Source organism: Lampetra planeri, chromosome 12 (genome assembly GCF_965212315.1).
Source record: "Lampetra planeri chromosome 12, kcLamPlan1.2.h2, whole genome shotgun sequence".
NCBI classification, from domain to species: Eukaryota; Metazoa; Chordata; class Hyperoartia; order Petromyzontiformes; family Petromyzontidae; genus Lampetra; species Lampetra planeri.
Window position 1 is genome coordinate 11,134,627 of NC_136118.1, and position 27,376 is coordinate 11,162,002.

Below are 27,376 nucleotides of genomic sequence, written 5' to 3' on the forward strand. Positions count from 1 at the left end.
CCACCACGTGCTCTGTGTGTCTCTTCTCGCTACACCACCACCATCACGTTCTCTGTGTCTCTTCTCGCTACACCACCACCACGTGCTCTGTCCAGTAGCACCACCGTGAGAGCGCGTTGGAGCGATGTCGTAAAGTGTGACTTGATAATGCTAAACATGCCAATTTACGTCTAAAGAAGAACTTTTTTTAATCTCTACATGTTACCTGAATCTGAACAATTATCACCCAGATCCGGAAGAATACTGAAGAACAGTGGAACAACGCGGATGTCCAGAATAATCGCCTCATTGGAGACCCCAAAAATATTGCTCCTCCTGTAATCATAAATCGAATCAAACAACAGGCTGATGCACACATTTCCTTCAAGCCAAAGTACGACCGTGGTTATGCTTCCCAAACTATGGACCATCAATAACACCTCCTTCAACGCTAATTGGAAATGTAGCTCCTGAACGTACTGCTGCCATACGCAAGAATAGCGCCATGGTAGCGATATGTTACCCACTTACCTGATATGCACGAAGGTGGAGGATCGATCCCGACCCTAACGCCTGCCGTATATTTGGAGTTTGCAATCCTCTCCGTGGTCGTGTGGAATTTTCTCCGGGTCCTCCCGTTTTCCCCTCCACATATACACATACCTGTCAACCCCTTATCAGTGCCCACCTTATTATAGACAAATTCAGACCTTATTGGTCACCCCGTGCCCTTATCAATCTCAACGTTCATCCTACAGTCAATTTCCCTGTACAAGCATACGGGTAGACCGTATGGGTTGACAGGTATTTATACAGAATCAACATGCGTTTAGAGTATTGGGCTGTTAAAAATGTCCACATCACTTGATAAGCCACTTAATTGAGCTATCATTTGTGGCCAGATCGCTTCTGAAAAAGAGCAATATAGCTCACCGGGCCTTAATTGGCAAAATTAAATTCGTTTAGTTTTACTTTAAGAAAACAGAAATCGTCACCATCACTTATCCCACCAAACAGAACACGTTCTCCATCCATCACCACAACCACGTGCACGTTCTCCCCATCACCGACCTTGAAGCGGTCCTCTGTGCAACACATGTTGGGATATATAGCTCCTGCTCTAACCAATGCGAGTCCGTGGAGACAGAGGGCCTTACAGGAAAATCGTAAAACAATACGGGGGGTGTCCATGCCTTTAGACTTACGACAGGCCACCGGGGACATTTAACATTTCAGCTGCGGCCAAATCAGAAAATACTGTACATACAGAGGGACAAGCAAAAATATGCAGAGACCATTTCCCAGCCAAGGAGGAATGTAGTAACTCTACCGTGAGAACGTCTACCGATCAGGAGATGAAGCAGACAAATCCACCCCATGTGCTGGTGCGACGTGGATTGTTACCACCATCGTCATCGGAGCACCGTCAGAGATGGCGGTGACTTTGTGGAGGATGCCTTCATCCATCAGTGGATTGATCACGGCTTCTGATGATGATGATGAATTTCCCCCTCGTGTCTGATTGAACACTTCGGGAATGGAAGAGCCATCATTGCGTTCGTGGAGAAGAGGTGATAGGAAGGACATCGTCGATGAAATACAAGGCTTTTGCCCTTTCTGGCAGTAACAGCGGTGCTAAGATGTCAGGCATTGGGTCTGCATTCGTCGTCTTGATACCGACAAAAAAGAGGTTCCATAGAAGGGCTGCGTGTTTACCAAGAGCTGTAGTCACTGGTGTATACAGAGTGTGAGCGATTACACGGCGAAGTAGAAGTTTGTCGATGTGTCATGGAAACCAGTCAAACGTTCACATCAACAACATTTGGCAACAACACATCCCCCCAACCACACAGGGTCAAGAGTGAGCGAACACTCGGCATAGAGAGGTCATTGACAATGGAATAGACTGCGGATGTTGAAGAGACGAACTCAGTTTAGTATCGTATCTCCAATGTTTTAATGTCATTACGGCGAAAACAAACGCTGCATTTGTTATTCAATATGTGGCCAACTTGGCTTCAATGAAGCAGCCGCTGTATGTTGCGACAAGGAATGACGTCATGCACCTAGGGGGGGGGTCAGACATTTGTGACGATGTGTGACGAGGGTGGAGGGTTGAGAAATGTGACGTCACATCAAAATGCGCTTACTTTAAATAAATATAGACAACACTTTCCACTTAATAAAATTTACTTATAATAAATATTTTCTCCTACAACATCAGAGTGCAGCGGCACATTAAATACGCACTACAATGACAATAGTTTAAAGCGATTTGAAGCATGTTTTATTTGGAGGGGGCAGAGCTTTGTGACGTCATATTTGAGGGGGGGATCTGACTTGTGACGCCGTGTGACGAGGGGGGGGTCAAAAATCGTCCAAGATTGCGTGACGTCATTTATGGACGGCCCCTTATGAAGGGCCATTACCCTGAACGTCACCTATTATGTTTTCCCCTTTTAAGGCCGCACATACGCACAAAGTTATTGGAGAACGTGTTGAGTTGTTAAAAAAAAGGTGTCAGTTTTGTTGCCAGATAAAAGGGTAAAAAAGCAATTATCATATTTTGCTACTGGCAAAGGAGGTTCCAATGGTGTAAATGCTTCGCCCGAGCTCTCATCCTCTGACGGTGCATTGTCTTTGAGTTGTGCGCCTTTTGGCGTCATCTGGTCCAACACCATGTGAGACTAGGCTCTAAGAAAAGCTGTCTCGGGTGTGGACCAATCAATTTCAAGGACAGTGCATACATTATCAGAGTTGTGTTTTTTGTTTGCATTCCAAACGCAGGTATTGTGGTCAATCCAAACATGACTCCTTGTAAAAAAAAGTGTCAGTTTTGTTGCCAGATAAAAGGGTAAAAAAACAATTCTCATATTTTGCTACTGGCAAAGGAGGTTCCAATGGTTGTTGTTTGTGCTTACAACTCTGTCGTGCTGGCGGGTCCGATGCTGGGCAAGATTAACACGCAGTAGTCGTGGGCAGCAAGGCTTCGGCGACCAATAACCATAACTACTTTTTGTGGGTTAGATTGTGGGTTAGATCGCGTTAATATAAACCATACCTGTCAACCCCTAATCAGTGTCTACCTTATGACAGAGGTGGGACAAAGTCATTGTTATGCAAGTCCAAGTCGAGTCGCAAGTCATCAAATTCATGACTCGAGTCTGACTCGAGTCCAAGTCACATGACTCGAGTCCACATCTCATAGGTGGGACAAAGTCATTGTTATGCAAGTCCAAGTCGAGTCGCAAGTCATCAAATTCATGACTCGAGTCTGACTCGAGTCCAAGTCACATGACTCGAGTCCACACCTCTGCCTTATGACAGACCAATTCAGACCTGATCGGTCACCCCGTGCAACTCTCAAAGTTCATCACGAGGAAGAAACACAAATGGACAATTCAATATTTTTTGCCCGCATTAAAGCAGCTGTACGCCGTATGGACCTGAATATTCGATTTCCGTGTGCAAGAATACGGAGTAAACCGTATGGGTTGACATGTCATTTTTTGTAATTTTTGCGACATTGAAGTGTAATGTATAGACTTATTGTTAGTAGCTCAGCTTATTGGAGATTATATTGAGTATATTGATGATATTGATGTAGTTTATATTTTAGTTTTTTTATCGGTTCACTATATGATAGTCATTATAGAGTGAATTGTATACCCAGTTACTTAATGTTACTAGCTCAGCTTATTGGAGAATATAGAGTACATTGTTTATATTGATGTAGTTAATATTAATTTTTTCACATCGGTTTATTGTATGATAGTGGGTGGTTGCAGTTCTTTAGTGTCAATATACTAAATGCCTCTGTTGATATGTAAACTCTGACTTTAACATAGCCACTTCCGTGACCAGTTACATGCTAATTCATCACATTAACATCATGCTAATCTCCCAGTTACATGCTAATTTTTTACTTTAACATCCTGCTAATTCTCTCACATTAACACAGCTTATTCAATGCTAAATTCTTCTGTTGATATGTAAACTCCTTTGTCAAGGCGCTCTTCTCCTCCCACCCAGCTTAAAATACGCTGCCAAGCTTAGCAGTGTTCATTGGAGCGCTGTCTTTCAGACAGCTCTGTTTTTTACCTAAGGACGGCTGCTTGTGTTGTGGCCGAAACGTCGTGAGAATTTAATTTAATTTTGGTTTATTTTTTTATTTTTTTATTTCCCTTCTACGTGACTTTACCGAAAGAACCAAGAAGATGGATCCCTGCAGTCACGAAAGCTTTAAATCGAAATGTCTGTGGTGTTTGTTGTTGTTAATCACCAGCGAAGCGCCAGTAACTCGAATTGTAAAAGTTGTTGTGGGTTTACTCTCCAACACCGGAGTGCTGAACCTAGTCACACTAATTGGCGGTGTCGGCGGGCTTTACGACACGTCTATATTTTGTTTGTTCTAGTACAGAGTTAGACTGATGGCTTTAATCTAAGTTGTCTTGCGGTTGTTGTTGTTGTTTGACTTGCATCCCACTGGGATTTTGCACACAGTGTTGGTATACGGTGCTTTTTCTGCAATATTTTGCTGTCTTTTCTTGGATTTTCTGTTTGCACAGAGTCACATAGTCATATTCTTAGGTTTTTTCGGTAAAGTCACATTAAAAAGTAAAATAAAATAAAAAATCACGACGTTGCGGAGGCAACACAAGCCTGCGTCCTCAGGTGGTACCGTCACAGCCACGACAGCTGTATTTTATTTTACTTTTTAATGTTTTTTACCTACGTGACTTTACCGAAAAAACCTAAGAATATGAATCCCTGCAGTCACGAAAGCTTCAAATCTAGAGTCACATAGTCACTTTAAGATGTTTTCTTGTTCATGTTTTTTGCTTGTTGCGGCTGCACCCGATTCAAGAGCCGAATGGCTCACAGGGCTATACCTAATAAATGAAATGAAATGAATGAAATTTACGCGATCTAGCCCAACCCAAAATAAATAAAACCCAACAAACCTTCATTGTGGTTATTAATGTGCTGCAAAAACCCAGGGCGCAAAAGGAATCGATTCCCGCATCGTAACTCAACCACCCTCGCGTGAATCGTGGAATCGAATCGCGGGGTGAGAGGTGAAGGGTCAGAGGGAAACACGTGGGAGGAGGACACGGAGCCGACACTTAGCAGCAGCAGACAGAGTCTTTGAGGATCTCGGCGCTGGACTCAGGTAACAAGGGACGGGGTGATGGTCACCCAGTGTCCAGCTTGTGCCTGGAACGTCTTGCTTTGCCCCGTGGGGCTTGTGGTTGGGTGGGAGAGGGAGCTGAGTTGGTGCGGGGAGCGCTCGCCACGTGGCCTCGGTATTGAATTTGGAGCGCCGGCAAAGCGGGCTAAGAGATGAGAACAACGGCGTGTCCGTGTCAAGGCAAATGTCGCAGAGCGTTAACTCCGAACTGCTTCGGTATAATTTGGACAGTTCAATACATACGTTGAACTGTGGAAGAATTAACGAGAGGGTTGCACTGGAGGCGATGCCGTTCAAAACTCCGTAACCCATTTTTGTTTGCATTGCGTTGGCTACCTCGCAGGGTTTGGAAGTTTGATAAGTGTGTGCGAGTCACAAGTACTTGCCCCGTATAGCACCCGCGTCGCTTTAATGGCCTGCGTCTCCGTTGCCCGGCTCACAATCAGGGCTTCTCATTGATACACAACACACGATGGTCGTATTCACCGCCGAATTCATCAAATGCAGTACCAAAAGTCTGTGGAAACTACGGTAACATTTTATTGTTTTTTTCGGTAAAGTCACGTAGAATGGAAATATTCAAATAATAAAAAATAAAACACAATTATTCTCACGACGTTTCGGCCACAACGCAAGCAGCAGTCCTCAGGTGACGTATAACCCTGAAAACCTCAATGTTTTTTTTTGGTTCGCTGGGCCAAGGGCAGTGCATGGACATGCATTGGGAGTATTCAGTAGGTACGAGCATATAGATCAGCAGACGTGCCTCGTACGGTACTTGCCAAGTTGTAAAAGCTTTAAATGCTCTCCGCCTTCAACTAGTACGGAGAGCAGTGTGGTGGAAGTACAGTATAATCAAATAACGCCCTCGGCCCTCATCCGGCAGTGAATGTACAGTCGACCGAGACAACACGTTACAGTACTAGCTTTTATGTCGGGGTGGGGGGTGTGGAGGAGGGTCAAGGAAATAACAGACGATGCTCAGTTGTTCAATGATCAATGGTCAGGCGCAAATTCGATGGCCGTGGGGTACAAAGTCATGGCCAGGGGTCTGTTTATGGGCCTTGAGATCGGGGTTTTCCAGTCGCATGTACTTGGATCGGATTTGTCGTCCCTCGTAAACGTTTATCCAGCATATCACATACTGCTGGCGAGACTAAGAAAGTGTAGTGTTGTAATTTTAAACTGTTCTAGGCTTGGCCTGCTCAAGCAGTATCTGCTGAAATTCCTATTGATGTAGTTAAACGGTCATGTGTTTTAGCAATAGAAAAAAGACCATTGTATATTATTTTATTGCTGCCTGATGTCTGTCTCTGGTTCTTATCTGGTCGATTAAACTCACAGCAGTGCCTTTCAGATCAGTTTTCCCACAATGCGTCGCAACGCATGACCCCAAGGGGCCGTTATGGAACCTCAAATGCAATAAATTCAACACCCAATAAAACAGTGTGGCACCATAAACAAGATGCAGTGCAAAGCCTTTGATTCCCACGCATTTTACTGTGGTATTATTTCCTCTGTCACACATCCTCATGGTGTACCATCCTTCCCGTCAGTACTACTTCATTCCCTCTTCAATATTGCTCATCCCAAGTTGCACACGTCCGTATCTCATGGCACATCTTTGTACAGTGATTGGACGTGGTGTCACGTGTTGATTCTTTATATGTGTACATTGTTTTGTAAAGAGACGGGAGCTTGCGAAAAAACTTAAGATTCTGGCCTGGAATATAGGTCAATGGGTAAAGCCTCGATTTTTGGAAAATATAAAAAATGTTAAGATATAAAGTCGTTTTACTAAGAATGTATCCAACGACGTGGCTTTAATGTGATCGCAATAATTACTATAGTCCAAACTTGCAAGAAAAGTAAGAGGTGAATGGAGTAAAGCAAAACATGAATTTAGAAAAAAATGCACGAAAGATTTGCAATTTGGACGCATTGCAAGTAAATGGAGCCTATGGCTCTGTTGATCAAACAATACATCAAACATATCACATGCAGCAGCTTTAAAAACAATCGTCATACCTTAAGGGGACAGTCGAGTAAGAACTGCGGAGGCCAATGAGGAAGGAAAAGTTATTGCACAGCTGAAAGCGTAAGTCTTATCTTTTACTTCCTAGAGCACTTGGCAAATTATGAAACTGCTGCGTTTCAACAAAGCGCACATGTACATTCAAAACGTTTTGACATCCTAAAATGGCAATTTTGAAACACCACAAGTTAACTTTCAAATAAACATGTCCTCTCATAAGTTATCTTGTGCACAGTGTGGCTTGGTTAAGTGGGGAGCATAGATATACTGTACAATACCGAAATGGATGTTGTGCAGTGTGCTCTGGTGCCCAGACCATGATCGGGATTAATAGGTTTTAACGGTAAGTAATTAAAACTGGCTAGACTGCTATTTCCCCTGCTCCGTATCAGCCCAAATTTCAAGTGAATATACACCCACCATAGTACATCACAGTCGAGAGCAGACACATTGTTTAAGCGACATGTTGCTATCGTCAGGGCAAGAAACAACGATGTTCAGCTTCAACTTTTGTGGTCCAACATTGAATTGAACTTTTGTTGTCGGAGGTGAAGTGTGGAAGAAGGTCTTCTTGTCTTATGTTTGCCTGCCCCCTAGTGGTCGATGCAAGTCTGGTCTAATTCGCAGCTGAGCTGTAGGTTTTTATTTAAGTCTCAGCTTTTCTGTTGTACTTTGAGGTGCCATAGTCTAATCAGTGGCAGCTGAGCTGTATTTTTTGTTAACTCTGGCTTTTCTGTTGTGCTTTTAGGTGCCAGAGAAGCAGACCATGGTGTTCTTCACTTGCGATGCGTGTGGGGAGTCTGTGAAGAAGGCCCAGGTAGAGAAGCATTTGAACGTTTGCCGTAACTGCCAGTGCTTGTCCTGCATCGATTGTGGGAAGGACTTCCGGTAAGGATTTGGTTGAAAGATATTGCACTCACCGGAAAACCCAGCTCAGAGCCATTTATGCAAAAAAAATTTTCAAAGGTTCCTAAATAAAATACATCAATGTAGAAAACACGTTCCACGGAACAATTCAAGATGAAGTGAAATTCTACTTAAATACAATACACAAAATTAATAACAGCATCTGAGTGTTAATGTAATGCCATCTTCAACAAACACCGTGCTCATAAAAATGTAATCTTACCTATAAAATCATTAAACTATAGTTTGAGCTCAACCAATAACGACTATACCCACATACACTTAGTCTATTGAAGCTTTTCTTGTGTAAGTTTCAGCCTTTTAAACCTCCATATGTCCAGCCATTGCATTAGTGATGCCCATCGTATTGAGATTTGGAAGGTGATTCGTGTAGTACCCAGAATGCCCCACAACAGTCTTCAAATGGTAGGTCTGTTGAGCTTGTATGTATTTGTTATTGAACATTTTATGCAGTGCTTTGGAATAAGGTGCTATATATACCTATATAAGATGAGATACGATTTCATGTTTTGTAATCTGTTTGCCTGCACAGGGGTCAGGACTACAAAACACACCTGCGGTGCATCAGCGAAAACGAGAAGTACGGTGGCAAGGGATTTGAGGCAAAGGCCAACAAAGGAGATGTCAAGCAGCAGCTGTGGTTGCAGGTAATTCTTGGCTTGTAATGCGCTCTCATGAGGACTCGTAATGGTCCAGTGTACTCACTTGGTATAAAATAATTCACCTTCCCCAGCGATTCAATGAATTTTCACAATTACGAGGCATAATTCGATAAACAAAAATAGTTTTTCTTTCATTTCTACTTCAATTTTTTTGTTACATATTTACTTTTTTATTTCCCTCCATTAACCTTGATGTAATATGCACGTCTCATTTGCGTATGGTTTGTATTAGCCGGACATACCCAGTTCTTACACACCATGGGATTTAATGTGCGTGTTGTGAGCCTGGTGGTATTCTCGCAGAGTCTTGTGTGTAGTGAACATACATGGTATCATATTCTTGGTTCTTTCGGTAAAGTCACGTAGAAGGGAAATAATAAAATAATATAAATATAAGACAATACAAATTCTCACGACGTTGCGACTGCAACACATGCAATCATCATCAGGTGTCAAATCCGCAGCAGTCGAAACGTTGTGAGAATTTTTGTTTTATATTAATATTATTTTATTATTTCCCTTCTACGTGACTTTACCAAAAGAAACAAGAATATGAATCCCTGCAGTCACGAAAGCTTTAAATCAAAATACATGGTATCACCATCTCGTGGTATACACGGTGTGCCAGCTCAGTTGTCTGGGCTCAATTTGTGGCAATGCAGATGGTTATCTGTAGTTGGTGTGTGCCGCCTCTGTGTTTTGTATAAATGCATACCTCGTGCCTTGTGTCTGCACCAGAACATTGCAAGCTGCAGATTAACTGAGCTGATTATGTTGCTTCAATCCTGTAACTCCTTATATGGAAGGAGATAACAACTCGGGCTAAATGTTTACATTTTATTCTTAAAAAAACTGTGCCTTTACTGCCCTGATTACATCGTTGTCATGTTCACTGAGGTAGATACATTTTTAAATACAATTTTCACGCACAAACTCGATATCTAGCTCTATCAAAGAGATAGCACCCCTAAGTGTATTTATTTAAAACAATGCGAATACACATGCTGACATGCTAAGAAATATAATTACATTTAATTTTGCAGTTTCTTGTTGGAAAAAAATACTCTTTTGTATGCATTACTTTGGTTGCAGCTAGTTCATGTCCCATTAGTATCACCGCATAATTTGATTTGTGTTTGATTTCTTCAGAAAGTACAAGATTCAATCAATGCCCCAGGCATCAGCCCCCAGGTCCGTGATATCATGAACTCAATTGTTGGCTATGACAATGTCCCAAGGAAGAAGCCAAAGTTCCAGGTATTGTAATTTTTTGTAATTATTGGTTAAATATATACAGTAGTTTGTAATTACAGCAGCATTTTTCATTTGGAAGTTTAAAAATCAACACTTTTTTTGTAATCAATTGTATGAATATTGTAAAATGTATTTGGTTTCAGATGCCATGAAAATATTTTTTTATTCCAAATTCATGTATTTTGGAAGTTCTTTCGTACCGTACATACCCAACGTACGGTGAGGAGAACGACTCATAAGTCATTTAATCAATACATGTAAATATTAAATCCACTATCCAAGGGGCGTGCAAGGTTAATATTTGTCAGTGGCAATTGTTCCCTGTGTCTTCTCGTAGCATTTGCATTGCTTGTGGAAAATGTGTTTTTTTTTTAGAACTGGATGAAAAACAGCCTGCGTATTCACAAGCAGGAGCTCCTGGACAGGGTGTGGGAGGTCTTCTCCTCGGCACATGCGGTGAGGGTGCTCTCTCCCCTCGTCTTTGTGCATCGCGCTCAAGCATATGCATACGACAAGCAATGCTATTTGTGTCAGATCCCAAATGTCACTATTTGTGGTTTTACTTCATGCTTGAAGTGTTGTTTTACAGGTCACGTCATATGGCTTTGGTATGAAATGTTGGAACAAAAAGTTTGGTAATTGAACGTATGAGCTTAATGACGGTTATCTTGCTGTATACAGTGCAATGTCATTTATAATTATGTAATGTCTACATGAGACCGCATATAAAACCAGTGTACAGAAACAGTTGGCTTATGCAGGGGAAAAAAGCTAAGTCTTGAGCATGGAATTGAACAAGAGCAAGTATGGATGGCAGGGGGAATGCGGTTCCAGACTACGTGGGCAGCAGAGTAAAATGGGCAAACCCCCACTGAGGGAAGGTTGACTGACTGGGGCTTCGACAGGCCAGTCACGGGTCACCGCGAGTAACCTGCGATGAACCGCAAGTCTTAAAATCCCGAACCGCAAGCCTTGAGCACGTTTTCGGCATTAATCGAAACCGACTCATTTTGTGGGATGCCCACGGGTATCCTTGAGTACCCAACCCATTGCAGGACTCTTATTTGTGGTGTCAAAAGCATCAGCATGCTCGTGAAGAACTCCAATTGGGAGTGATCCAGGGTCTAAAGAAAGATCATTCACCACACGTAAGAGAACAGTTTGGTCGTGAGGTTTGGAAGTTTCTGCGTTGGAGCCAAAGGCTCTGGTGCCTGGAGGGGACTGGATCAATAACACGATTGCCTCTGAGCTCAAGGAAGGTGGTAGGGTTATGGTGAGGAGTGTTTCAACAATTTTTTCTTACTATGGACTCGTGATGCAGACAGTATAAATAGAAGAGTGCAAACAAGAGCCAGACATTGCAAACGGGGAAAACAAGCACGAGACGTGCAATCGAAATGGGGAAGTTATTCAAAACAAGACAGTTCACATTGGAGAGGGAAAAAAAACAATGATCATTAAACATGAGATGGGCGCTAAGGACGGCATAGACATAATATGCAAGAGCGAGCACAGGATCAAACAATATCAAATGGCGCAGATGGTACAAACAATACAGACGAGGACACATAGTACAGGTAGAGTGATGCAGGTAATACAATTGATGGTACAAAATGATAGGCTTGTAAACAATACAAACTGATCAAACAAGACCAACAGTAATGTAATCAAGTTTAATGAATGTAGAGATACTATGTAGCTAGCCGCCAACTCCATAGCACTTATCCCTTCGTCAAGGACATGATTTTACCTTTTGTTTTATTCTGACAGCTGTGATGAAGAACAAAATAATACTTTACAATATTAAACATTATATTGGGTTTTCTTTCCATCCAGAACCAAGGTAACCCCAACCACCAGCAGCAGAACAAGGTGGAGAATGAGGAGACTCCACAAAGCAATGTGGTGCCCACGAATGGCGGGACTTCGCTGCATGATGAAAACACAAAGCAGGAACCCTTGGAACGCAAAAAGAGTAAACAAGAGCGGAAGGAGGAGCGGCAAAAGCAAAACAGGGTCGAGAAAAAGGATAAGAGGACTCAGAACACCGATGACTCGGAGCAAAATGAAGAGAGCAAGAAGAGTAAAAAGAAAAACAAGAAAGGACAGGCGACTGAAGAAGAGGGTGAGGCGGTGGAGGAGGGCAATGGGGAGGTGCAGAAGAATGGAGAGACCGGAGGGAAAAAGAAACGCAAGCGGAAGGGGGAGGAGGCCGAGGAGGCGATTCGTGAGAATGAGAATAGCGAGGAGCCGAGCAAAGCTAAAAAGGTCAAACGCAATGGAGGTGAGGGGTGGTCATCAAAACGGCACCACTGTTAACATATACGCATAGTTTGACGATAACTACACCTCCAGCTGACAATATTGACGGCTTGTATTTTTCAGGTTGTAAAAAAAAGCATCTGCTAGCAAGTGTATCAAAAAGGGACATTTCACTTTCGTAGTTCACCTGAATATTGAAACTCCTGGTCCTAGCGTGTCTGAAGTAAATTAGAATTGGCATCACAGACAGGCCTTACTTAAAGAAATCGTACTTTTGGATTTTTTTGCATAATGTCATTTTACATTTTAGTTCAGCACTGGTCATCTTCCAGTTTACTGGACATTGCTATTTATTTTTCCCTTCCGTGTAGTAATGTATTTTAGGATTAAATTAAAAATACTCCTTTTTAAATCCAGTGCTTGATAAAGGCCTCCCCATGCCTCTCAGTCATGGGGATTATTTGACCATATTTTACCGTGCAGCTCAATGTGAATTGATGAACGATTGCGAGTCCAGAAATGTTCAAGATATTTCAGAAATCACTCGCCACCGATTTTGGCCATGGTTTGGAATCAAACTCAAGTGCACTTACCACTGAGCCAACACCTCAAGCCCCCCATTGCAATATTATTTGGTGGTTTTAATTTGAACAATGTTCTTGTGTTTCTCAGATGAGCAAGAAAAGAAGAAGAGTAAGATATCAGATGAGGCTAAGAAAGACGAATGCGAAAATGGCGCACAGAAAGGTATGAGAGCCCTGATGCGAAGCTGATCAAGAACAATGTGCAGGTATTTTGGATTATACCTGCAATGTTGTGTATACATGTACTTAACTTGTCAGATGCCTGCTAAACTTTTTTTTTATCTTTCTGCATTTGTCAGCAGGTAAATTTAACTGGAAAGGAACAATCACGGCTGTACTGCGCGTGGCTGAGAACAAGGAGATGTCGGTTAAAAAGCTGAGGAAGAAGGTAATGTTACACATGCATAAAAAAGAGTGCCATCACGACTAAGGATATTATTAAGTCAACAGGATTATTCTCGATCTTCTCGGTCAGCTACTCTAAAAAGCGTCTATGACGCTTCGTTTGGTCATCAATTTTGTGATGTTTACCCACAGGTATTGGGCCAGTATTTGGCCATGGACGTCGGTGGGAAGCCATACACTGAAGAGGAACTCTTGGCCTTGTTCAATAAGAAGATTCAAAGTAATCCAAAGTTCAGAGTTCTCAAGGACAAGGTCGTTCGGCTTGTCGACTAGAACAAGGAATCGTCCAGCCAGGAACACTTTGCAGAATCAGTAATTGAACTGCTTTGTATCAGAGCAGAGAAGGAACTTCAATGTTTTTTTATGTTGAGATATGTTTTGATATACCTGGGTATAATATGTAATCGTGATACAAGTGGTTATGTTGTACACTTTTTATTGATGCACTGCAACACATTTCAAAAGCTTCTGGGATTACGTCTTGTTGGAATTCTGAGGAACAAGCTGTTTTTTTTATGAAAAACGTTGGGAACAGATGACGAGTTGGTGGTTGAGATTTTGGCGCCTGGATTGAAACACGACCCTTGCATTCTTTAGAGTGCTGTGTGCCAAATCAAACCTGGTTACATACTGTACTTGTAAATGCTGTACATTTAATTTTGGGTGAAATTGCGTGGGTGAGCGTTTTACCTGTAGTAACGTACATCTATTGTTGTCTTATATCAAAAACATGATGCAGAATTCCATTTTTATACGGCAATTGTACAAACTGATAATGGTTTGGAATGGATATTTTAAGGCTTGTCAATAAAAACGTATATGCTAACCATAAACTGCAAATATTTTCACTTGTTTCATCCAGTTTTATGTGCATTCAATGCATGTTGAATTTAGTTCCCCTCGACTTCAATGGAAAATAAGGTAATTGAAGGCAATAAGCAGCATATACTGTACTCGGAAGAAATATAAATTGAAATGTTTTTTTTCCTGAGTGTGTATTACCTCGTGTTCATTTCAAGTCCGTGAATACACGCTCTTTATATTTTAATTATATATCCAAATATATTTTTCACGCCTATTAACGAATCCCCAATCTCGGCAGCTAAAGGCAAAATTCAGCCAGGATTGTGTTTGGAGGGGGCAACAGCCACGTCTATACGGTGGTACTGAAAAGTTACATCGGATTCATTCAGATTATTTCTGACTGCTGAAAGAGGACTTACAGCAGCATAACATGAATATACTGCCCGGGACTTGGAACTTGCAACTTGGAATCCCTTTTTGACGAGCTACTCGCCCTGCCATCCACCTTGCCGGATTGTCCAAACATGAAAATTTGACTATTTAATCTTGATTTGAAGCTTTCGTGACTGCAGGAATCCATACTCTTTGGTTCTTTCAGTAAAGTCACGTAGGTAGAAAATAAATCACGACGTTTCGGGCGCAACACAAGCGTCCGTCATCAGGTGGGAAAGCTTGGTCTGCTGCTGAGGCAGACTGTTTTAAAAGGTTTGAAATGGGTGTAGCCTAAGGGTCATAAAGAAGTGGCCGGGGCTAGTGATGTTAATGTGAGAAATTAGCATGTAACTAGGAAAGAAGGAAAGCGGCCTCCTAGACGAGGGCACGGAAGTGGCTTTGTTAATGAGAGAGATTCGCATGTTGTTAATGTGAGAAATTAGAGGGTACGGAAGTGGCTATGTTAATGTGAGAGATTCGCATGATATTCGACTGTATTGTGTGTACAACGTAATGCCGGTTAGGGGTACGCGGGCAGTTTGTAAGTGCACGACGAGCAAATTATTTGGGAATAATGTACGTAAGTAAATGTATAATGAAGCCTTGTATTATGGATGCCCTATGCGTGCATTTAATTTCTTATTCTAGTTGGCTATTTAACACGTACGCTTTCGCCACCAATATCACAGCCAATTAGTAACGTTTGTCACGTAAACAGAACATGCCGATTCGTGCTGTTTACGCGATCAAACCCAAAACAAATTTAACCCGTAAAAACAAAGTTTTTCACTATACATCCTTTATATGCGTGGCGGCTAGAGTGCTCTCGTCCTCTGGCTTGAGATGGCTGCCACCTATGGGTCAGATGATTGCCTGCCACCATTAAGCAATTGGTAATTAAATATAATATTTTTTTTCCTAAAAAGTGTAAAGTTATGGAAAAAAATTTCACGAAAATTAATTGTCACGCACAACGAGTCTGTGTGAAAAATATCAGCTCGATTGGATCACGGGAAGTGGGTTAAAAAACGACCGAAAGATTTGCACGGTCGTAAGCGCGCAAGCAAGCAAGTAAACTTAATATAAAGGATTTAAAAACCTGTATTATGGATGATATTGGTCGCGAAAGCCTACGTGCTAAACTGGAACTCCTATCGTTCTCATTATAAATCGGTAAGAATTAACGTTACGTAGCCTCTGTGTAAGGGCGCCACATCAAATCTTGACTTAAAGCTTTCGTGACTGCAGGAATTCATATTCTTTGGCTCTTTCGGTAAAGCCACGTAGATACAAAAACAATAAAATTATCACGACGTTTCGATCGCAACACAAGCAATCGTCATCAGGTGAAAAAACATAGCCGGAGAGCTGCCGAGGCAGGAGAACAAATCCCCCCCCCCCCCCACTATTTAAACTCGCCTCTCAGCCAATCAGCGTTCGTCTTACCACGGCGATAACTGCCACCCCTTAGCGGGCCCCGCCCATCTCACGGCCGTGACGTCTCGCGAAGGAAACGTCGGGCGAGGAGGGGGGGGCTGTGACGTCTGCCAGCAATGACGTCACGCGCAGGAAACGGCGGGCGAGGAGAGGGGAGGGCTGTGACGTCAGCCAGCAATGACGTCACGCACAGGAAACGGCAGGCGGGGACGTCGGCAGGCAGTGACGTCACGCGACGGGGGAGGGGGGTCAAAGGGCAAAAGCGGGAGGCTGGCTGAGCGATCGAGCGAGGCGGCAAGGCAGGCGGCGGTGGCGGCCTTCGCGTCTGAGGTACTCATCGCCCTTCGTCTCTCTCTCTCCCCCCACTCATCGCCACAGCCTTCTCGTCGTCTTATCAACACGAAGCGGTCCGCCTCCCTCTGCCACCCGCTCTGCTCGTCACGGCGTGAGTCGTTCGCGTCTTCCTTGGAGGGATAAAAGACAATCATTTCGGGGGCCCTCACTCGGTGGCGACGGACGCTTTTGTTGCTGAAGGCCGCCACACACACGCCCGCCACCACACACACACACGCCCGCTAAGGTGGGCACATTATTGCAGCCACCAGGGCCCGAGTGGGGGTTTGTGTGGCGGGCACGCGATCGGTGCAGTACAATGGGAAAATGCCGCCCGCCGGGGCTGGCGTGAGACAATGAATTTGAATGTCCCAGTGGTCTCTTCTCCCACACGCCCCGCCGCTCAATGGAGGCGCCGTGCCGGATGCGTGGTGGTGGTTGGTGGTGGTGAGTGGTGGTGGGGGTGGATATCAGACGCGTGGCTTGCGGCTGCCGTATGCCCGCCGTCACGCTTGTTGTCCTATCCCGCATTTGTCTCGCCGTCGGTGTCGAGGAGGACGAGGGTTGAACGCCTCTCTAACGCCGCCGGTGGCGCCTGGGATCGAGGCTGGCGGAGTCTCAGTGGCTGTGTGAGGAGGCCGTGTGGCCGCTTTCCGGCCACCCCCCCTACCACCACCACTCCCCGGTACCTCGAGGGATCAGATCGCGGTCTCAGCGCAGTCGAGGCGTTCTACGTGGAGTCTGAGACACGCGGCATCTCGCTCTGACCGTCTTCCCACCGTGACGTTACGGTGGTTTTTGTTAGGTCCGGAGAGCTTATTCGTTGTCTTTTTCCAAGCAATTATCTGTCCCCCACGGGCATTTGTTTGCGCAAGAAAACTCCGGACTGGATTCGGGCCTCCTCCTCCTCCTGGGTCTCATCGGCACACAATTTGGGCTTAAATAATCGAGAGTCCCATTATTGATTATTGGTACCTTTTTGCACCGGCGTGTCATCTCTCTCGATAATGCCATTTAGTCGGAATGTTACGTCCATTGTAAGTGCCATTTATTTTCTTTAATCGTCACGATTTAATCGTTGCACGCAGAGTCGCGTGGGTAGAAGTTGATTGAGTAACCCAACCGTACGTGCAATCGGTCCCACGTATATAACGCGGCTCGATGCTGTACTGTGATACTGCAGGAGGATGGGGGGGGTGAATTTCCGTAGAGCGGTATATGTACGTGGAGCGGTATATGTACGCCACTTCTGTCTAGTAGCGTGGGTTGAGGTGCGGTTAAAAGCCTTCCTTTGTTGTCCGAGTGCATGGTGTATTTACAGTGTCAAACCGCTGAGCTAGCCCTGGCAAAACGATGCCACTCGCTGCCCCAGGTGTGTTGCAAGCACACTGAGTAAAGGGGGGCGCATTTGCGGTGTTGCCCGGTGTATTGTGCGCCGCTCCCAAGGCTTTGTAGTCGACGGTATTTTCACGAGACGCCCTAAAGCTGGAAGCGTAGTTTGGCCGTGTGTGTCTGGGCCAAGTTCTGTCTTCCGTCTCTTTTTTCCTTCCTCCCCCCCCCATCTGCTGCTCTGCTTTTCAGGCCACCAGCCGTTGTTGCCAGCCGCTGCATAGCCGCTCGCTTTCCTTTTGTTTTCAAATGCTTTTTTTTACCCTAACCAACTGAATGAAAAAATAAAATAAAAGCACAGACAGCATTTGGGGGGGTGGAATTCCCATTGTTCAGAAACACGAATAGAGAAAAATACTAAACACAAAAGTCGCGAGTAACGCGAGGAAGGTCCTATTCACCTTGCAGCTCAATCACTTGTGACTGGACGTCCTCGCCAGCAAACATCGCATACTGTATGAGTATTGTTAAAAAGGCTGTCAGCCTTTGCCCCCTTAAGAGGATACTGTAACTTAAATACAATGCAGCTTATAAGAAGTAAAAAGTGAGTTTTGATACTCCACAATTCATTCTACATCCTTTGGTGGATGGTATTTTAACATTCGTCTCGTGATGGTTATCCGACATAATAAACTCGAATCATTGTCGGTCAATCTTTTCATCTGAATGAACATGCAGTATGTACATTTTGACGAGAATCGTCTGTTATTGGACGATTAATTTATTTAAAGATGGACTGTCCAACTGATGAGCTTGAAGTTGTCTGATGGAAACCAACAACTCCATTTCGATAATTGCGCCAATCTTTCATCACAGGAGCATAAAATGAAATTAGTGATATCTGTTGAAGGAAGACCCAGCTAATAAAACATCACTTGTAGCTGTGTACCTAGGTTGTCTCTCCTGAACTTCGTTCATGATAAAAATGAGTTTTAATGATGTTTTTAAAGTGAATTAAGTTAACGGTATAGATGTGTGTTACAATGTGTTCCCGTCTTAATTGGTCCTGGAGGTGTTGGCAGAATGTGCACTGCATCATTGAGAGCAATGTTGCCTGTGTGACCAGCTCAATCGCTTGTTGCAACCAAAAGGAAACCTTTTGACAAAAATAACAATAGTGAGTACTGCAATGATACAATTCATTTGAGTATCCTTTATTTAAAACAATAGGGGGGAATGTAAAGCATTGAGTATAAAATTAGTCTGAAAAAGTTACTATGGTGTGCATATCACACACATACCCTTATCTCCAGTAACAGCTTTTTATACCCTAGTGGTTCTCACGCAGCTGACATTGGTTGTTAAACAGCTGAATGAATGCACATCTTATTCAAATATGAATTGAGGCTGACAATGTATGTGAACCAGAATGATGAGTGGACTTTTGAAAACGCACACACATGAGCAAAATAGATTTTGTGCTTTAATTTTCATTTTGGCATGCTAAACATTATTGATTGGCATACTTTAACACAGTGGTTTCTTTTACGATGTAACATTGATAAAAACGCAGAAATATAGGTAAGATTATTGAGGGTTTTTTTGTGTGCGATATGAACTCATACCTGCAAGCTAATGTTATCAGCACCTAGCAGCTTTATTGCTGTGGCCATCATTAGCCCGTGCGCAAATGCCAAGCAGGACGTCATTTTGTGGCTTGCCAAACTTTACATTAATTTTTTTATAAACATAAGGAAATGCTTGTTTTACCTGCTCTTACTAATTCCAACACACATTTTCCCCTCCTTTAGTTGACAGAGGGGAGTCTACCATGGCGGAGGCGGTGGAGGATGGGTTTCGCCTGAAGAACGTCCAAATGATGCCCGAGCTGCTGGGAGAGCTGTGTGAGCTCCGTCAGACGGGCTCCTTCTGCGACGTCGTCGTGGAGGTGCAGAGCCGGCGCTACCTGGCCCACAAGGCTGTGCTGAGCAGCACCTGCAGATACTTCCGGACCGTTCTCTTCAATGCTCCCTGTAGCAGCCTGGGTCCATTTGTGTTGGACTTTGTGGGGGTGGTGGCCTTTGAGAAGGTCCTCGACTTCCTGTACCGCGGGGACGTGTTGGTCGGCCGGGGTGACGTGCGCGAACTCTACAGTGCGGCGCAGAACCTAGGCCTCGAGTCGCTCGAGCTGATCATCCAGCCCATCCTGGAAACGCTCGACGATGTGGATGAGATCGCAAATGGTACCAGCACTTCCTTCGATGATGATGTGCAACAGGAGCGATACACTGCAGACGTCCGGGAGCTGGTTCAGCTGAAAAAGAGAACCGAGAGCGCAAACTTCAAAGACAGGAAAGCGCGGATGAGCTGCGATGTAAAAACTGAGCGTGTTAACAATACACAGTGTCTCCAGGAGCGATATGCAGGTCACGAGTCGGCCATTGAGGGCTGCGGAAATGAAAAGGACCTCTTTCCCACCTTGGGTCCGAGATTTTTGAGTGGTTCCGATGACAGCCAGGGTAGGTGTAGGAGAAACTCTGAGCAGCAGTCCATTATCGGATTTCACAATGGGAGCTCCGGAGATCAGGTCAGAACTGACGGAATCCCGCGCGGGTCCACAGAGGACGAAAATGGACAGCTGCCCCTCCCCATGATAGAGGTTAAACAAGAGCTGGATGACGACAGTAATATGTGTTCCTACGACACTGCCGACATTGTTGGTAGCCAAGGAATGCACGCGAAAGAAGACAAGATTGAGATTTTGCAGAATGAACAAGATTATAACGTTATTGGAGTGGAAGGAAAGTACATGCCAACGGCGTTAATGACGGCCTCAGGCTTGAAAAACGAAACGCCTGAGGAAGGATCAGTTGTTGACTCTCCAAAGGCGTACGGGTACGTGCAGTGCCAGATCTGCGGAGAGACCCTGGAAGAGAACATGTCCTCCCTGCGTGAGCATGCAACGATGCATGTCGATCGCGAGACTCTCGAGTGCAGGGTGTGCAGGCGCAAGTTCAGCCTCTTCAACAGGGCGGTGGAGCATATCCTGTCCCACGCCGGCATCACGGTCCTCTCCTGCAATGACTGCGGTAAGAAGCTGCTTTCCCCCGCGCGGCTCAGCCTGCACTACAAGAACTGCAAGATGCGTAAATCGTACGCCGGTCGGCAGAACGCCTGGCAGCGCCAGCAGCCTTCGCAGCCGCAGCAGACGTCTGACGGGATAGCGGACACCTCGGACGATGGTTACGGCTCCATGCCGTGCCAGGTGTGCGGCATGGCCGTGCCCAAGAAGATGGCGGTGGTGCGGAGGCACGCGCGGCTGCACGTGGACATGGAGAAGCTGGTGTGCAAGGTGTGCGGCCTGCAGACAACGTCGAGCGGAAACCTAGTGAAGCACACGCTGCTGCACATCGGCGTGTTCATCCACGAGTGCAGCGTGTGTGGCAAGGGCTTCCCTTTCCAGAGCCTGCTACAGCAGCACCAGCGGCGCATGTGCATGGTGCAGGAGGCGGTGTCTACGCCGGACGCGCCGGGGCCGGAGTCCGGCTCGTTTGCTGGAAACCCCCAGGTGGCGGAGGCTGTGCACTTTTACCTGCAGTCAGGATCATTCCAGTCGTCTGCGCCGGTGGAAGGCGAAAATAGTTTCCAGACGTAAACGCGTATTTACGTGGCACAAACCAACGAGGGTTTCGTGTGTCTTAGTGTTTCTTATGCGTGTAATTTTTATTATTATTATTTTGAAATGTTCATTAAATGAAAGAAGCTGATAATTATATTGATGATGCTTATAGGTATCGTTTTCATATTTTGACATTTTTGAACTCTTAATCTCGCATAAGTGCTTTTGTTCAGCGTATGTATTGCGTGCGTTACAAACACTGTTGCATATTACATTTGCAAACACCTCGTCAATGGACCAATTGACATACAGCCCATGTCTATGATAACTGCATAAGTAAGTTATATATTTCCCTTTGTCCCCCTTTTTTCAATCCTTTTTATTTATTATTTTTAACATTCTGCATTCCAATAATTCCACGTTCATCAATTAAATTATGTTGTGCGTATAAACCTTTACATAAAATCCATCCCGTTGAAAAGTAAGGGATTGTACAGCTGAAACATTCTGACAATTGTGCCAAACTAAAGACACATGTCAACATTTGAGAGAGCTTGTGCATGTTTGTAATATGCTGTATTTGTGCTTTGCTGGTGTTACAGGACTATTTTTTTTAAACACAGCATTGTCTACCTTTATAATAACATTGGACTTTCACGTAGGGAATTTTAAACACGTGCATCCGTATGTTTCTTTATTCCTTTTTTGGTGCATTCACGAAATGTAATGAGCAGGTCTAAAGGGTATACTGGGCTCTTAACCTGAAAAAAACTCTTGGTCCCCATATCGGTAGGTCTGGATTGCAACTGTCCACAATGGTCCATATGTCATTGGGCAGATGTCGTCACTGACTGTTGGTTATTTCAACTTGGGTCTAATGGGCTCCCTGGGCTTTTGGTCGCAAACTAATGCTCATCGGCGAGGAGCCTTGAAGCTGTTACGACGAACCTCCCGAATACCCTGTCCCTTGTGCCATGGTTGCTGCATGGTAAAAAAATATTTTGCAGGCATGGTAAAAAAAACAATTGTTCTTACCTCTCCTTGTTTCAAAATAAGTGGTGTCTTGCAAGATGATTACAGGGGTACAGATACATTGGACTAAACCCTTAGGCAAAATCCCTGCTCAGCAGAGCCTCCTGCGCTTGTAACCTCTGGGAGTCTTTAGTTCTAATTCTGCAGAAGAAATTAATTCTTGGAAGTCACTATTATCAACTGGTGGCTTTCACATCACGTGTGCTGTGAATAATGTCCTCCGTATACTTTATTTTTGTCCAAAGTGTGGTGTTATTTTTGGCTATATACCCTTCGTGGTTTTCCCATTTGCAAGTACCTCGTGGTTAGTGTTGGCGAATCATGTCGCCAGTTAATAAATACAATTTTCTTAAAGGCCTATGACCAAATCTCTCGGAAATTCCATAGATCTGGGAAGTTATTCATGCCTGATGCATTGATGGGTGGCCACATGCACAATGGGTTATCGACTGGGGCGACATAGCAAGCAGCAGAGGGTTGTGCAAAAGCCAATGCTGTGCTGGTCTGCTATGCTCCCGGGTCTACAATCCCTTGCCTTCATAATATACATAATATAGGTTTTTAGGTCGGATCGCGATATGTATAAATGTGTCGTAACCCTCCACCACCCGACACGGCCAAACAGTAAAAAATGTGTCACGTTTTCATTAACCCACACCGACCAGTCCAGTGGGGTTCTGGTAAAATATCCTCCATGACATTGACGGATAAAGAGAGGCCCTCCTTCAGCAGTATATTGGGAAAAAAGGGCTGTACATGTATGTTATCAGATGTAACGGAACTAGCAACACAAGTACAACTTTTTGTCTTTTGTTACATAAAAGGCGTGTTGACAAATGCGCTGACGTTCGATGAACACTTTCCACAGAACCCCATCACAGTTTTCACTAAAACGAAAGACGTGTTGCTTTGTTTATTTCCTTTGTGCTCTATCCTTAAAGGGCCACTTACCGAACACTGTTGGATGGTTTTGTCATACTGTCTTGCTGTCGTTGATGGAAAGTGGTTCACTGGTTTTTCTCCATTACTCAATGGCCACTGTTTGGTGTAAATTGACATGGATTTCATGTTTGCTACGGGCAGCGTCTGTACCCTGACCCCTTTTGCAACTTGAAAAAGTTTTGCAACTGCTGAACACAACCAAAAAAGGTGTTTGTAATTTTAATAACTTGAGCAGCTGAGCAACTCCTTCAAGCTGGTATCTTGTATATTCCAACCAGGGAACATTTACTTCATCTTCATTAACTTACGATATAACATGGACAGTTTTTGAGTATTCCGTCCAATGTAAAAATATGGTGCACAATTTCTGTTATGTTTTATATTCAAAACATGGTTATATAATTATATGGCAAAATTATTCTGCAACAAGCTTTTAACAAATCTGGGCTTAGGTGATGGCGATTGGGTTAAAGTTTGCATTGTCACGTTTTGAATTGGAAGTCTTGTTAATTATTTTGTAATAAACGTGTACAAAATGTATATGTAAGCGATTTTTGTAACACTCCTATAATTATGCTGAATCTCACATCCTTTGGTAATGGTCCCGGTTTCAACAATTAACATTCTGCCAATTGTGCTCTATACTTGCCAGTTATATTTACCTTTTTGTTCTACGAAAATAGCGCATGGTTTTTCCTTCGCTAACCATCCACTTTTACAGCTTTTTTTTTCATTAAAACTGTTTCTTTTCTTTGACTGCAACATGAACTAAAAGTGTAACAATTGAGAGCATTGGATTTTTACTCATGCGGAGGGTGAAATTTACCTTTTGGTGTGCAGTGGTTAAACAGGAAGTTAAGGTAGCTCGTTGTGTTTTAAGAAATGCATTTATGAATGCATAAGTCATTACAAGTGCATAAAACTGAGGCTCTTTTGGGAGGAATGGATGAAGTCTTCCCAAATGGACAGGCGCTTTCCATGGCTTATTTATTCCATTGTGACTGATCGGGTAGCATATCGTGTCTTATACACCCCTATCCTGCCCCCAGTTTTCCAATGCAAGTAATGGCTGTGTTGCATGCATATATACATGCACATATATGTAGCGATACACATGTGCTAACACGGTTCTTGAAAGTGAGACTCAACTATTGCAGCGCAACAGATGTCCTTTAATCCACGCAATTGGCCCTTCTCGGCAAACAGCGCTCAGTGTCTTAATTGCAGAAGCTCAAGGGTTGCCCTCTGCTCTAGCAGCAAGTGGATATTCTACCATTGGGACCTGTTGCAACGAAACGGCCCCAGCAGAGGGCTCTGTGGCAGCCCAAGAATACTGATGTCTCATGCCGAAGAAAACTTGCAGTGTGCTCGTTTGCTTAAAATGTTGACATGAGAGTGAATGTTTCATATATGGTGTATATTGTTAAATAATTCATTGCAGAGTTCAGTGCCCACCTTCCTTGTAAGCTCACCCAAGCTATTATTTAAATGATATAAACAGAAAAGCTTGGATGAACGACATTTAAACCACTAAACACTTTTGTCAGAGAGAAAATGAGTGCGTCTTTTTAGGCACGTTCTGTTCGAAGGATGATAAATGTGCAAGTTTGCATTGCTCGCCTTTTAATCTGTTAACAATTATAACATTGCATTGCATACTCTAAGGATAAAGGCAAGGTGGGGGCTCGTGACCAGTAGGAGGCCGATATATCTGAAAATGTTATGTTGATAATGGAAATATTTTCAGTGTGTAACTTCATTTTTAGTTGTGAATAGTTAATTTTTTTGTTTTGGTTATTTTTAACGCGCCAGACCATACTTTTAAAAATAACAACCTAAAGTAGATAAATGAAAATATGAAAAAACTTCAATAAATATATTAAAACAATCTCTTTGGTTTGCATCTGATTTATCTAGGTGAGTCTGCTGCGGTTACAGCTGAATTGTTTTTGTAATTCTCCTCTGGTTCTTTCGGCCGAAACGTCGTGTTTTATTGTTATTTTCTACCTATGTGACTACCGAAAGAACCTGAGTATGGTTTCCTGCAGTCACGAACGCTTCAAATCAAGATTGTTTTTGTAATGGTTTTATTGGTGAAGCTTAAAAGAAGAGTTTTTAATCGGTATGTATAACTGATATGACGTGGTTCACAAATTCCTGGACATGCCGATAGAAGGGATGATGCTCAAGAATAATGGAGTGGGCAGCCAAGGAAAGGAAATGTGTCTGAGGATGTCCATCGAGGAATTAGTGTGAAATAAAGCTGGTTTGCAGATGATCATCGCGGGAGGTGGTGGTGACTTGGGGAGGGAGGCCATGGCCAATGTTTTTAAGTGTATTCTTGGTCTTTTTACTTTAACATTTGTAAAATGTTTTTTTTCCTGAATTCATCCCGATTGTGTTTATATGCATTGTGTCATGTGACAATGTAGCCATCTGTATTCCTCACATTTTCATATTTTGCTTCAAATGGCCTATACATTAAAACATAAAAAAAATTGTTCCTGGGTAGTAAGTGTTATTTTCCAATTGCTTATGCCTCAAAAGTACAGAAAATGGCTATTATTCACCACAAACTTTGCTCAGGACAGTGATATTTTGAAATTTACCTATTTTCAATGCGAAAACGTGTGCATTTGTGTCTTCACGTAAAGTCCTGATCACAAAAGCAAAGTTTGTGGAGGATAATAGCCATTTTCTATACTTTTGAGGCTTAAACAATTAGAAAATAACACTACCCAGGAACAAAAATCGTGTTACATAGTATAATATACTCTTTGGTTCTTTCGGTAAAGTCCCGTAGGTAGAAAAATAAAACAAAATAAAAATAATATAGTATAATATAGTACACTTGTGAGATATGCCACTTTTAATTCATTAACCACACATGTCGGTATCCACTGTTTTTATCACGTGGCATTTTCAGGTACCTAAGACATTGCAGGCAGGAATATGTTTGGAAAATGAATGTTGGGAAGACATTTGATCGTATGACTAATGGAATCCAAATACATCAAACTATATTCTTAGGTTTTTTCGGTAAAGTCACGTAGGTAATAGCCATTTACCGAAAAAACCTAAGAATATGAATCATTGCAGTCACGAAAGCTTCACATCAAACTATTTACAAATAATGCTTGAGCTCTCAACTGTATATCTCTATGAAAAAAATACCACCTTTCCACAATGGTTAAATAGATAAATTGTATACTTTCTGTTTAGCAACACATGATAGAAAAGCCAATGCTAGATATCCAGTTTATTTAGTTCTGTGTCCAGCAGTAACTGGCTTCCATTGTTACAGACATATCTGCCTGCAGGTTGCAGTCTGAGTGGCACATGACATTTAGCTTCGCGTTGCGTGTCTGTTTTTTTCATAAGGCCTCGCATTGAATTCTCAGTCAATGCTTGACTGACTGGCTGATGTCATGGAATTATTTTTGTCTGCATTGTAACGTTATAGTTTAATGGACCATTGGCATGACATTTAAATTATTCTGTAGTTGGTCCCGTCTCTGTATTCATGACGGTAATCCCTTTTTCAAAAAGCACAAATCGTGTTACGTTTGTCCTAACGGTTTAATCGCTTGGTGCCGTTGAGCTTGATTGTGCATTGTTATAGTCATACTTGTTTCATTGTTTGCTTGGTTTTCTGTGATTTCACGCAACAGTCGCAGAACGGTAACAGACTGGTAATGTGAAATTTAATGTGGACAAGTAGGTTTTCTGTAGCAGTGGGCTGCTATATTTGATGTATGCACATTTTTAAACATCCTTTAATTCGTAACTAAAGAAAAACATCAACTACCCAGCTCCATCACATACTCTGTTCAACCCTCGGTAAATCCTTACATGTCACGGCAATTTCTCTCACCAAGTCCATCTGACCAAGAGTAGTTAGTCCAATGCATTAAAGTATTCGCCCATTTGACAGATGCAAAGTACTTAAACAATGACAACCATTGTCATTTGTAAGTTACAATACAATATCTGGGTGAAAAGGCTGGACATTCTGTCACTCGCACGGTTTTTTTCCCCCCCGTACTGCCTGAACTGACAATGCAGTCCTTGAATGCCTAGCATCGCGTGCAGACCGATTAATTCTAGATTAGAAGTTTTCGTGACTGCAAGGATTCATACTCTTTGGTT

General features: G+C 43.2%; 2 protein-coding genes across 3 annotated transcripts; both read left to right on the top strand.

Moving 5' to 3' along the window:
• The first annotated feature begins 5,031 nt into the window (after window positions 1-5,031).
• On the top strand, window positions 5,032-14,132 carry LYAR (Ly1 antibody reactive). 2 transcript variants are annotated; one of them, XM_078599537.1, is made up of 9 exons: window positions 5,032-5,152; window positions 7,954-8,093; window positions 8,665-8,779; window positions 9,944-10,051; window positions 10,424-10,504; window positions 11,885-12,332; window positions 12,983-13,057; window positions 13,194-13,282; window positions 13,432-14,132. In XM_078599537.1, the coding sequence occupies exons 2-9, from the start codon at window positions 7,972-7,974 to the stop codon at window positions 13,570-13,572; spliced, it is 1,179 nt and encodes a 392-aa protein (XP_078455663.1). In that variant the 5' UTR covers window positions 5,032-5,152; window positions 7,954-7,971; the 3' UTR covers window positions 13,573-14,132. The 2 variants fall into 2 exon arrangements, with proteins under 2 accessions (XP_078455663.1, XP_078455664.1); XM_078599538.1 differs by lacking the exon at window positions 5,032-5,152 and adding an exon at window positions 5,178-5,819.
• A 2,017-nt stretch (window positions 14,133-16,149) lies between these two features.
• On the top strand, window positions 16,150-25,508 carry LOC144721800 (zinc finger and BTB domain-containing protein 39-like). The gene is made up of 2 exons (XM_078599722.1): window positions 16,150-16,417; window positions 19,446-25,508. The coding sequence occupies exons 1-2, from the start codon at window positions 16,150-16,152 to the stop codon at window positions 21,287-21,289; spliced, it is 2,112 nt and encodes a 703-aa protein (XP_078455848.1). The 3' UTR covers window positions 21,290-25,508.
• Window positions 25,509-27,376: the final 1,868 nt, after the last annotated feature.

Excerpts from the sequence above, each read along its gene's own strand:
- LYAR (XM_078599537.1), top strand. The coding sequence starts at position 7,972 with ATGGTGTTCTTCACTTGCGATGCGTGTGGGGAGTCTGTGAAGAAGGCC. Across the intron at positions 10,052-10,423 it reads GGAAGAAGCCAAAGTTCCAG|AACTGGATGAAAAACAGCCT; the intron begins GTATTGTAATTT and ends TTTTTTTTTTAG. Across the intron at positions 13,283-13,431 it reads TTAAAAAGCTGAGGAAGAAG|GTATTGGGCCAGTATTTGGC; the intron begins GTAATGTTACAC and ends GTTTACCCACAG.
- LOC144721800 (XM_078599722.1), top strand. The coding sequence starts at position 16,150 with ATGACGTCACGCACAGGAAACGGCAGGCGGGGACGTCGGCAGGCAGTG. Across the intron at positions 16,418-19,445 it reads CCCGCTCTGCTCGTCACGGC|TTGACAGAGGGGAGTCTACC; the intron begins GTGAGTCGTTCG and ends CCCCTCCTTTAG.